Source organism: Halictus rubicundus, chromosome 1, assembly GCF_050948215.1.
Source record: "Halictus rubicundus isolate RS-2024b chromosome 1, iyHalRubi1_principal, whole genome shotgun sequence".
Classification (NCBI taxonomy): Eukaryota; Metazoa; Arthropoda; class Insecta; order Hymenoptera; family Halictidae; genus Halictus; species Halictus rubicundus.
In genome coordinates this window covers 2,591,676-2,603,795 of record NC_135149.1, presented here as the reverse complement: position 1 = coordinate 2,603,795, position 12,120 = coordinate 2,591,676, and the positions used below count along the sequence as shown (strand labels likewise).

General features: G+C 47.0%; 1 protein-coding gene across 2 annotated transcripts; it reads left to right on the top strand.

Annotated features, from left to right (window-relative positions):
• The first annotated feature begins 2,561 nt into the window (after window positions 1–2,561).
• On the top strand, window positions 2,562–3,596 carry LOC143365246 (large ribosomal subunit protein eL34). 2 transcript variants are annotated; one of them, XM_076805300.1, is made up of 4 exons: window positions 2,562–2,649; window positions 2,811–2,882; window positions 3,182–3,379; window positions 3,468–3,596. In XM_076805300.1, exons 2-4 carry the CDS (start codon window positions 2,818–2,820, stop codon window positions 3,553–3,555), a joined length of 351 nt encoding a protein of 116 aa, XP_076661415.1. In that variant the 5' UTR covers window positions 2,562–2,649; window positions 2,811–2,817; the 3' UTR covers window positions 3,556–3,596. The 2 variants fall into 2 exon arrangements, with proteins under 2 accessions (XP_076661415.1, XP_076661500.1); XM_076805385.1 differs by lacking the exon at window positions 2,562–2,649 and adding an exon at window positions 2,693–2,716.
• Window positions 3,597–12,120: the final 8,524 nt, after the last annotated feature.

Genomic DNA, 12,120 nt, shown 5'->3' with positions numbered 1-12,120 from the left:
TTCCTCCCTTGGCCGGGGCGAGGACGCACGGGTCTCCTTTCCCCTGAGCCAGGTAGGGGGCAGTAGGGGGTCACCGGTGTCAGGTGGTAGCGGGGTGTCGTGAGTTGGTGCTCCCGGCGCCAAGCCGAACTGCCCTCCGCGAAGGGGGACACCAGGTGGGTGACCCGTACGATGTTCTACTATATTAGACATGGGGGGGGGGGGTTGTCATTCCCTTCACCCTGCGTGTCATTGTAGGGGTGGGAGGAGGCGAGTTGTTTTCGATAATAGTTCCTCGTTGTCTCCCGTTACCTCAGGGAGGTCACTGTGGTGGAGTTAGTGGGTATACCCCTTCGAGAGGGAGTCACACAATTCGTAACGCGATTACCACCACGTAAAAAAAGGACAGCAATAGCTTGTGCTGTGCCACATACTTTTTCGGGTCGTTTCGCTCGTGCGACCTTCTTTTTGCAGCGCTTCGAATCTCCTGGTAAGTGTTAGGCACACACGCTAAGCAAGGAGGTAAACAATTATATAATAAGCAAGAAGATTTATGCAATTTTTGCAGAGAGAGAAGAGCAGACACAATCCTCTTTCGCTCATCCATCGTGTCAATAGCAAATTCATTAATAACTCAATTGTCAATAATGATTTATATTGTATATTTCCAAATGAGAAATACAGAATAGGACTCAGCGACATTCACATGTAATTTTCAATAGGATTTTGGTCATGAATAAATCGTTTTTAACCATTTTTTGAACTCTTGTGCCATAGTTACATGCTACGTTTACATATAGGCTTTATTAATCATTAATTTATTAAATTTATAATCACAATTCATGGACTTTAATGGTCGAAAAAAAACTATAATAGAATGGACCTCTAGGTATGATGCTCTGTGATTCTTCGTCAATTAGTTGTTAACAATTTTCAGTGTAACACCTACAATTAGATAATCTTTTAAATATTTAATATGTATTTCCTCCGATCCAACAATAAAGTAATGCAATTTAACAATCGATGAAACTAGCATGTACCTCTATTCGACGTCGTGTACTAGTTTTCAACAGATTTTGTGTTTAACTAATTAGCTACTAACTACTTTCTGAGGCCAAGTTCGTTGCTCCAATACTTACAATGTGTAATACAAGAACAGTCGATTGTGTAATTGTTCGGCCGCCCAATTAAAAGTCTACTCTGATTGGTGCTTACCGAACCGGAACAACGAGCAAACCCCACTATATAAGTGGAGTACAAATCCGACACACATTAGTATCAGTGTGTCTTCTGACCCCCTGATGAAGCTAGATGCAAAGCTTGCGAAACGTTGGGAAATTTCTTTCTTTAGGACACGGCTTACACACGAAAATCTCAACAGACAAAACTGTATTCTAACGATATGTTTTTATTGTCAAAATATGATCGATGTTATTTTTCAATTTCTATAAAAAACTTGCATTTTTCGAATCTTTACGTGTTTCTCATTTTTTGTAAATGAGATAGGCAACCGAAAAATCGGAAAAAATTCTCAAATATGAATATCAGGAACTGCAATTCGTCTGATTTTTTTAATATCCTTGCGTCCAATTAAACGGGGAAAATTGATCGAAAATCGAATGGCACATATGTCAACTACCTCGTTCGGCTAGGCCCTTTAAAGGCGAATGGCCATGCCTTCATATGCCCATCACCACGACCATAACCAGTGTTTCGTGCATGTCTTGCGCGTGTATTGTGGGTGTTTTGTGTGTTTTGTGGGTATTTTACGTGTATTTTGTGTGTGTGTGGCGTTAGCCTTCTGTGTGTTTTTTCTAATTAATAATAACTGTAACTGAATATATGAAAAAAGTTTAAGATTAATGTTCAGGATAGTCGCTTTTAAACTTCGATATGAAATCTGTATTTGTTCGAATTTTTCCGGGTTTTCCATTCTTTACAACTAGAGTTTGCAACTACAAAATTGGAAAAAAATAAAATATGTATCATCACAATTAATATTATACTCAATTTATATTAATTAGAGATTTTGTATATAAGATTTATATGTTAGTTACATATTTCATATAAAACAATTAAGCTGTACGTTCTAATCCTGGTTAAAAAAATAATCTGCGTTCGGTTTTATGCTAAAAGCTACTCGGTTCTGTTCCCTGCTATAAGCTGAGCAGTTCTGTTTCCTGCTAGAAGCTGCTCGGTTCTGTTTCCTGCTAGAAGCTGCTCGGTTCTATTCCATGCTATAAGCTGCTCGGTTCTGTTCCCTGCTAGAAGATGCTCGGTTCTGTTCCCTGCTAGAAGCTGCTCGGTTCTGTGCCATGCTAAGGCTGAGCAGATGTCAGCACTATGTCGAGAGCGCCGAACGCTCTCTGATTGGGTGATTGGTCTACTTCTATACCTCGTCTATGCCGGAATCATTATTTGGTTAATATATTAATTTTTGAAATTTTCGCTACGTGTTTTTGTGTACTACATCAATGTAGAGGGGTGTACCAAATAATGTGTTTCTTGTAAAGTAGTTTTCTTATTACAGAATATTACAAATTTATGACTCCTTTACTTCGGGTGGTTCACCGCTAGATGCCTGCATGCTCTGGTTGACCGATGTCACGCTTGCGTAGAATCAATTTTTGCGCTCCTTCGAGCTTCCTTTTCCGTTTGGATCTGAAATAGGTTTGTTCGGTTTTTATTCGGTTTATTGTTATCCATATTATTTATAAGAATCGTCGTATGTATGAAGGTCCGCATATTGATTTCGCGATCTTCAGTATTCCGAGATGTTATTTCCAACAATATGTGAGATATTTTCTCGTAACAAAGAATTTATATTCCAGGACCAAAATGGTGCAGCGGTTAACCTATCGTCGACGTTTGTCATACAACACAAAAAGCAACAGGAGACGCGTGTAAGTATTGTTTTTTATTTAATCGAGAAACAAAGTTATACCATTATCGGTTCGTGCTATACCCGTTATTATCGAGGCGTTAGTTTCATCGGGATAAATGTACATTTGTTGGTGCCTGACTGTTTGAGGTTATGTTGTTGTTTCTCTGTCCTATTTCGATGCATGGTTTATCGTTAGAAAAGATACGGTTATTATAGTAAACTCTGAAACCTCGGGAAACTGTAGACGGTGAATCACAGTTTCGATTTATTGAAATTGAATACCAATAAGCTTTATAATTTGTTTTCTGATGATTTTAGTGTACGCACTCCTGGTGGAAAGCTGGTATACCAGTACCTTAAGAAACCCAAGAAGATCCCAAGATGCGGATTATGCAAAGATAAGCTCAGAGGAATCCAACCGGCCAGACCAATGGAAAGGTCCAGAATGTGCAGGCGTAAGAAAACAGTGAAACGAGTCTACGGGGGTGTTCTTTGTCACAAATGTGTGAAAGAAAGGTATGCTCGCGTCTTTAATTGTTCTCTTTGTGCTAGAACGAATTGCTCGTTAACACAATGCATAACTTTTTACTTTATTTTGTTCCAGGATCGTCCGTGCTTTCCTAATTGAAGAACAGAAGATCGTTGTTAAATATATGAAAGCGCGTAATGCAAAAACGAAGGCGGAGAAGTAATTTTTTGCTTTTTATTAACTAAATAAAATACATAAAATCGATACATTATGGTTCCTCGTCCTTTCAACTGTAGGATTACCGTGCACACTCGACCTTGCTCGTTGTACGTCCTCCATCGTCCAACAGGCTTATAGTATAATTCCTGCGAACGCTTTTCCTCCTAGTAAGTCTAAACGTCGCATTGACTTGTTCCTTCGAAGCACTTCTTTAATATCGTTCGCCCGCGTGGATCACGAATCATATTTGTTGATCCGTGGATTTTCCTATTTACAAGACCAAACTTAGAAACGTGGATCCTGCTCCTACCTTGAACTCTCAACTTCTCGTGACATAACCCTCGCACAATTTCCTAACACAGAACCTACTGCTTCGAGATTTTTCGAATCTCGAGTTGAGACGCATTACAGCGGGTAGATATTGCGGGATAGAGGCGCACCGTTCACTTTCCCAATATAGTTAGAGCGAGTACACGATCCCCTGCATGGTATAGGAATAAGTGGCGAGTATTGTATTCCGCTTATGGTCAAGGAGTGCGCGAAACCCGTCCCAGGGCGGCGTGACTTGCCAGCCTCGGTGCACTTAACAAGTGCCTTATTTGCTGAACGACCAGTATGCGTGTATGCGCGCCGGACCGGTGTAGTTTCCATGCCGGTGCAGAAATGACCCAGGTGAGAACCGTGCGAGTTTGTCACCTGAGAATGCGGACAGCGTGTCGGCTATTAAGTACTTTCGTTTCGCGAAACAACCTCCGTTCGCTGTCTCCTATCGCAGTTCCAACTTTTCGATCTTGTCGTGACACGGAGTAGGAGTCTAACGTGTTCTAGCTCTCCACATCTCCATTTCCCTCCCTCTCTTTCTTTCCGTTTCTCGATCGCGCGAAACAGCGACCCTCGTGCCTCGGTCCACGTTCGGTTCATTCATGCCTCGCTGTATTTTCTGAATACAACAGAGACTATTTCGAGCGCGCGACGATCCTTTCGGGAGATGCTCTATCGGCTATTAACGGCTATCGGTCATTTACGTGAACGACGCCCCCACTCCAATATTTATTTAGCCGCAACGCGTATCGAGCTCTTTCTCCGTGTCGATCGTCTGCGCTGGATCACAATAACGCCTCGCTTATCGGCTTTGGCATTGCGAATGATCGACGTGGCTCTGCTCTTTATCGGTCTCGTCCACCTTTCGAGATATTATCGCTCGTCGCAAATCTGAAATCAATTGCTTCTTCTCCGAACCGATATGGGAAATTCGTATCTATATTTATCGTTCGAAAACGCGTGTATTTCAGAGCTTTTGTAGTTGCTCCGATAATTTGATCGTTCGAATCGATTTTCGTACAAGAGGTATAGTAACGCGAGAGGAAGATTCGAATTCCGATCGGTCGGTCTCACGTGAATTCAGCTCGAAACTGGTGTTAGTTCCAGATCGTCGGTCGCCCCGCTTTGCTTTCGAAAATAAGAACACGGGGAAGAGGCGTCCGCAGCGGTTGTGGCAAGAATAATAGCAAAGGATACAAGGGGCGCTGACGGTCGACAAGCAAAAAACCCCCCACGAAAGCCACCTCGCTCCGAATACCGATGGTAGCCGGCCGATTTCGAATTTTCGAGGGAACGTTTCTTGCTCGCAGTCGACCATCCGTGTCGGAAATAATCGGTGCGGTTTGTCGGCAGGATGAGATGTTCGCGCGAGACGAGGCGAGGGCACGTTTTCGTCTCGCCTCGATCGCCACGAAATATCTCTTCCTTTTGATGCACCGAGAGATTTCTTCTCGGCAGGAAACGCGTCGGGTATCGACACGCTGTATCCGCGGTTCAGCGGCTCTAATATAGTTGTTCGGACAGATTCGATTACGCGGATCTAAATCTTAACGTCTCGCGTTGAAAACGAAATTAAATTTCCGTCGGCATCGAAGGGATCGATTAATTTCCATCGCGGGTCCTGCGACGCGAAACGAAACGAACGACTAGAAGACCGAGTCGTTGCCGCGCCGCGTGTCGGAAGAACAGGTTTACGTTTCAGATAAGGCGAAGCACGATCGATTCTAATTACGAAACGGATACAATTTCGCGAGTGTTCCGCGCGAAATTGCACGACGAACCAATTTGCTCGGAGCCGCGCGTATCGTCGCCTCTCGTCGGTAGCAAAAGGTAGCTGCTCCCTGTCGCGTTTAATTGCCGAGTCTGGCTAGAAAATGCGAGCGTCCCGTAACCTAGTGCGAGAGACGGCACCGGTCGCTAGTAATCAATTTCCGGAACTCGTATTTAACGCTACATTAAAGCGCCGCAGGATGAACCCGATCTGCTTTGTGGTCGCGCAGCGGAATTCATTATGCAACCGGCGAAGTCGCGGACAATTGAAAAGAACTTGAAAAAGGATGAACAGTTTCAATTAAAAACAATGATCTTGTTTCGGGGCGTATCGATAATCGGCACGGGATCGCGTTTGAAACTCGATGAATCGTCTTCAGCATCGCCGTCGAGATTGCTACTTTCCGACTATAATTATCCGTTAGCGTACGGTAGCGCCGAGGATTGATCCGGTGCGGCTCGGCGTCCGAACGGAGGAATCGTCGGACCAACTGTTATCGTGTTCGGTATCAGCAGCAGCCAAGGAACACGAATGTCCGGAGGTGTACACGCGAGGAGAACGAGAATAAGAATGAGACGAGAGAAAGGAGGTTCGAGCGCGACTCCGAGCTCCGAAACGACAAGGAAACCGCGGTGTGTCGGTAGCGGGTCACGAGATCGGTTCGCGTCGCGTTTAATTGACGGTTATAAAATGCATCGAAAGAGAAAGAGAGAAAGGGAGGGAGCGTGCAATCGAGAATAATTTGAAGCGAGCGAGCTCCAAAGAGGAGAACCGCGATACCGCGTGATTCCTATAATTTTCAGGGCTCGTGTTTGACAAAATAACAAGTGGGTGGGTGTCGGTTTTCACACCCGCGGCTCGACGGGGCCTCTTCGGGGAATGTAAAAAAGGGCAGAACACGAAACCGGTCCCGATGGATCTTTGTTATGCCGGGGCCCCCGCGTCCTCTCTCGTCTGCACGCCTCCTCGCTTGCTCGCCTCTCGCGTCTCTGAATAAGGACCAACTACGCCAGGATCGTAGCTAGCGAACGCTCAACCCTAGCCTCATCGACGATCCAGCCAATTTTCTCTTTTCGACGAAGCGCGCAAAAACGATCGACAACTCGTCTTACCGTGTGCGGTCGCGACGAAAATTCAACAGGTTTCCCCGACTCACGGGGCGAGTTGATGCGCGTCGTAATCGCAACCGGTCCAAATACGGCGCGACTTCGGTTCGTTAACTTATTTAGCTCGGTGTTGCATCATGACCGATTAAAATCGGATGTAAGTCGGGCCGTCGCGTACGGTAGCGCGTGGGCAGGTTCGCGTTCGTTTCGAGCGATACCAAAAGTTCTGGAGGGCCCCGAGCAACTTTGTGAAACACGGTCCATCTACTCGAGAGAGGGAGAGAGAGAGAGAGAGAGAGAGAGACAGAAACGAGCAATCGCTGGTCGTCGAGTTAAAGTTCAATATATTCCAATTTGTCGCGGTAGGCAGATAGGAGGGACATCGGTCTCTCGGCTGGTTTCCTTCTCTATAGCCGAGGCCCGTTTCTCTCGGGCTCCAAATCGGAGTCGGCGGGACCGCTTTGATCGAGCACCAGTGGCCTCAATTCACACCTGACTTTTAGCGATAAAAGCCGGCTCTAAAGATATCGTTATCCCGTTCGAGCACACGAGCCACGCTCGGCCGAAGGAAAGGAAACGGTTATCGCTGCAGGTAGCCCGCTCTTACGCGCTTAATCGAGCGAATTCATTTCGTCCCGTGTCCTTGCCTCCTCTTTTTTTCGCTGTTAAACGTTGCCCAGCCCCCGGCTTGCTTTCGCACCGGGTCGGGTCGCGTCCACGCGATCGATCCTCGAGGGAAATCGTCTGAAATTATTTCCTGTTTCAGGGCGAAAGAGTCGAGAATTCGCGAGGCATGACAATGGCCTGGAAAGTCGGTTACAAAGAGGTGCCACTCGACAGCAACGCGGAAAAATGAAGGGTCAAACGAGAGGGAAGTTTCAGAATTCCCGACGGAATCCTTGAAGAGGTACCGGTCCGGGTAATGGAATCTGAATTTTGCATAAGTAATCGGCGACGTAATCTTCCGTGCCGGATTGCAGCAGCGGGAGAGGAGGACGGACGATTTCGGGAATCGGTGACAGCCGAGAAGCATGATTTATAGTCGTAATCTCGTGATGCGGGTTTCCGTTGATACTTACTCGTCGAGCTGACTGTGGACGTTCGTCGACCACGCCGCGTTCAGATCGAATACGAGGAACGGTCAAGAGCGCATCGGCCCTATCCGCTAAATAGACGCAATTACGATCGATTATCCAATGTGCCGTCCTACCGACTAATCTTGACCAAGGAACGTCCGAACGACGTACAACGCTCAGCGTACACAGCGAAAAATACTCCTCTTCACTGTTCTTCTTTCGCAACGAGCAATTTTAAGGCTCGTACAGACCTGAACATTTCGACGAACATTGCGCCGAACAGCGTCCGAAACGCAAAATCCCGCCGAAATGAATGTCGACTTTGCGTTTCGTTCGCTGTTCGGCGCAATGTTCGTCGAAATGTTCAGGTCTGTACGCAGCTTAAGCGTCCGTTCGGTAATATTCGAAAGCGTGGTAACTCGAGATTTATTCGTCGAACGTGTCGAAGCCATCGAAGTGTACAACGACCGCGTCCCGGGTCCTATAAATCAGAAAAGGGCAAAGTATTGTTCGCAAGAGGAAGCGTCCAGGTCTGGTAAACACGTGTACGAGACACGAACTTTCCGCACAGATGTTCAGGATTATTCCATGCAGGAACGGCGCATGGGATCGAAGAGGATTCTCCTCTTCCCTTTAGCGAATATGATCCGTGTAGCAAACCGTATCTAAAAGATAACTCGTTTTCAGGCGCGGAGGATCGTGTGGGACAGAGCGCGGGGTGTCGCAACTGAACGTGCACGAGCCTGGAGCAGATCTCGCGGTTGAATAGGACCGGGGCTGATGCGGTCATAGTCGGAGGGGCGAGGACTGACCCAAAGCTCGGGACGCCACGGCACGTTAAGGCCCAGACATGGATTTCGCTCTTTTGTGGCTCCGTACGACGTCGGACCGCCGCGCCGAATGAAATATACTTCCAGCTCGTACGGCCCTCGTAACTGGCGCCAAACGGATCGAGATTTTCGGCCCCGCCAGGACGGTCCATACGTGCCTCGCCGCTTCTCTCCCTCTCTGCGCATCTATTTCTCTCCATCGCTCTCGGTCTCGAGTCGGCTCGCATTTATTTTCTGGTTGGTCCGTTCGTCGGCCGAGGCGAGAACGCGTTAAACGATCCCCGAGACGGACCCACGATCGCCTTACGGGTCCCCCTAATCCACCGATCCAACTTCGAAACGCCTTTCGAATTTCTGGTTGCTCTTTTACCGTCGTTTCGCTTCGAACGGTCGGGCAGGACTCATAGAGCGTAATAATCTCGGCGAGTAAGCGATATGGAAGTCGACGCGCAGTGCGAACCGATTTGCGTAGTTCGCGCGAACAAAGTTGTTTCGTTTGATAGACGACAACGCGGCTGCAACCACGAGGTCATTTTATCATCGGCCCCGTGAACGCGCGCGCGCGAGGGACCGAGAGGTGGTAATAGCACGATGGTAAAAAGAGACCACGCGAATCCGATCGCGGTAACGATGTTTCCCATCGAGACACGAGACGCGAGAGCGAACCTGTTCTTTTGTCAATTCACTGCCTGTCTCCGGATGAAATATATTTCCTCCCCCTACGGGGCGATACGAGGCGAAGCGAAACGAAACGAATGGATCGTGATTTCGGGGCCCGGCGGACTGCCCTCTCCTGCTCTCCGGCTTCATTGTTGGCCATTGTCGCGGGTTTAGGCTCCTCGAGCGGCGGAACTGTGCCAGGCCCGGTCGAGACGTGACGAAGCGAGGCGAGATCTCCGACGCCCGCTACCCGCCACCCGCCACCCGCCACCCGCCATCCACCGACTGCATAAACGAATAAGAGTTCGCAGAAAAGAACCGACCGATTCTAATCCCGAAATCCGGTTTCAAGCACGCCGGATTGTCCTCCGCGGCGTCTTCTTTTTTCGTTAACACGAAGCTCGAGCTCCAGCCTCCGGTGGGCTCAGATTCGACGACCGACCGTGGACACCTTTTCAAATGCTTCTTGAGATCGTTGCCGTACTCGATAGGTGCGCCTAGCCGACGATCCGTGATCTCGAAATCAGCTGGATCGATGGCACTGGTGGAAAGAGATCGTCGAACGCTGCCGGCCGATTCGATAAAGCCGTAAAATTAATAGAGCCGGTGGTGGTCGGCGGTTCCTGCGGTCGGAGCCAACCGACGTGGCGCGGCGTGACACCGTTCATGATATACGATATTACGATAATTATGCAGGCTTCTTTATCTTATCCCCATAGTTCGCCTTGAGTAAGCACATTTATGGCGATCTCTGGGTGTGCGTCCGAACGACCTCGGTACTCGGTCGGACCTCTCCCTCTCTCTCTCTCTCTCTCTCTCTCTCTCTCTCTCTCTCTCTCTCTCTCTCTCTGCTCGTGATAACATGACTCGCTCGCGATCGAGCCTCTAATTGCATGTACGCGCGGACGATAACGAGGCGAACGCGCGTGGCGTTCGGAGGCGACGACTTTCCACTTTTGTCCGAAGCGCAGTTTTTTATCGACTGCAGCGTGTCTCCGAGTCCCCCTGCGATAGTCGACCCCCCGTGCATGGGAGGCATCAGACGCCGATCGAGAGGAACGCGAGAAACGTTTCTCCGTCGCTTCCTCGATTTATATCTCTTCTTTTTCGCAACCCTTGCCTTCTATGTTTGGAAAGCTTGCAACATCCTCGATAAGCGTTTGTCGCGATAACATCGACGGTTCCCACCAACTCGCTCACGCTCGTAAATATTATTCGACCGTTGGCGACTTCCGACGGTCCTCCTGCCCGTTTTTTCCTCGCGCGCGAAATCTTTCGCGAAGCGAGCCGGAAATTCTGTCGGCAGAATTTGTTTACCCTGTTTTTGTATTTAGCGTTTATACACCCTCAGCGTCTTACCTGCCCAGTATTAGGGGTACCCATAAGTAATCGATTATTTGCAAAGAATCTGTTTTGCCTTTAGTTCTGTACCGATCGTTGAAGAGGAAACACGTATTCTTTTACAGTTTTCGGTAAAGCAGCCTGTGTTCAAAATATTCTAAAAAGTATAATATTTTTTTAAAACCCTGTAATAAAATGGCGGCGTCCGTACCTTCCGAGGATCGTATTCGTCATTGCATACTTTTTCATTTTCATGCGGGATTTGATGCAACGGTAACAACAAAGAAAATTTGCGATGTTTATGAAGATGTATTGAAGGTCAACAAGTGTCAACGTTGGTTCAGAAGGTTTGCTACTGGTGATTATGATCTCTCTGAACGGCATCGAAGTGGACGACCAATTGAATTTGATAATGACACCCTAAAATCTCTAGTGGAAGCTGATCCAAAATTAAGTATACAAGAATTATCGAGAAGCCTTTGGTCCACATGGTCAATTATACAAAGGCACCTACACGAAATGGGAAAGGCATCTATAGGCAAGGAATATGGGTACCGCATCAATTATCTGAGACCAACAAGAATATTCGTCGATCAATTTGCACTTCATTGCTATCCAGATTTCGTAGAGATCCATTTGGTAGCAGAATCGTTACCGGAGACGAAAAATGGATTCTTCATGATAACATAAAGCGTTCCAAGCAATGGCTTTCTGCAAATCAAACCGCAATATCAAACCCTAAACCTAGCTTATCACTTAGAAACGTGTTACTGTGCATTTAGTGGAACTGTCGTGGCATAATTCACTTTGAGTTTTTGAAATCTGGAGAAACAGTTACTGCTGAGTTGTATTGTCAGTAATTATAACGGCTGTATTCAGAACTATTGAAAAAGAGGGCATTTTTAGTCCTCGGAAAAGGTTTAATACTGCAAATTGACAATGCCCGGCCCCATACAGCGAAACTCCCTCAGGAAAAAATCAAAGAATTGCAATGGGAAGTTTTGCCGCACCCCCCGTACTCGCTGGATATTGCTCTCTCTCTGATTATCATCTTTTCAGATCTCTGGAGCATTACTTAAGAAATAAAACATTCACTTCTGTAGAAGATACAAGGAGGCACCTTGAGTCATATTTTGCTTCACGAATCCTGGATTTCTATAAGAGAGGGATTGACAATTTGCAGGAAAGATGGCAAACTGTCCTTGATAACGATGGAAATAATATAATAAATTAAGAAATAAAAACTTGAATTTACTACAAAGTTCGTTCTAGATTTCAAAATAACTGATTACTTACGGGCCCCCCTAATACAATCTGACCCTAACCCATCTTGCCACGGGCAGTTCGTCGCAGGGCATCTTTTCGAGCGAGACAGATCGCGAGCCGCACCTCTGCGATTCGAAAGCACCGAGACCTTTGACGATGAACGAACTCGCATGCTAGCTGGCGAAAATTTGAGACGCA

What these genes read in the sequence shown, in the direction of transcription:
- LOC143365246 (XM_076805300.1), top strand. Translation starts at nt 2,818, where the DNA reads ATGGTGCAGCGGTTAACCTATCGTCGACGTTTGTCATACAACACAAAA. An exon ending in AAAAGCAACAGGAGACGCGT is followed by an intron (nt 2,883 to 3,181) that starts GTAAGTATTGTT and finishes TGATGATTTTAG; the next exon opens with TGTACGCACTCCTGGTGGAA. An exon ending in CACAAATGTGTGAAAGAAAG is followed by an intron (nt 3,380 to 3,467) that starts GTATGCTCGCGT and finishes ATTTTGTTCCAG; the next exon opens with GATCGTCCGTGCTTTCCTAA.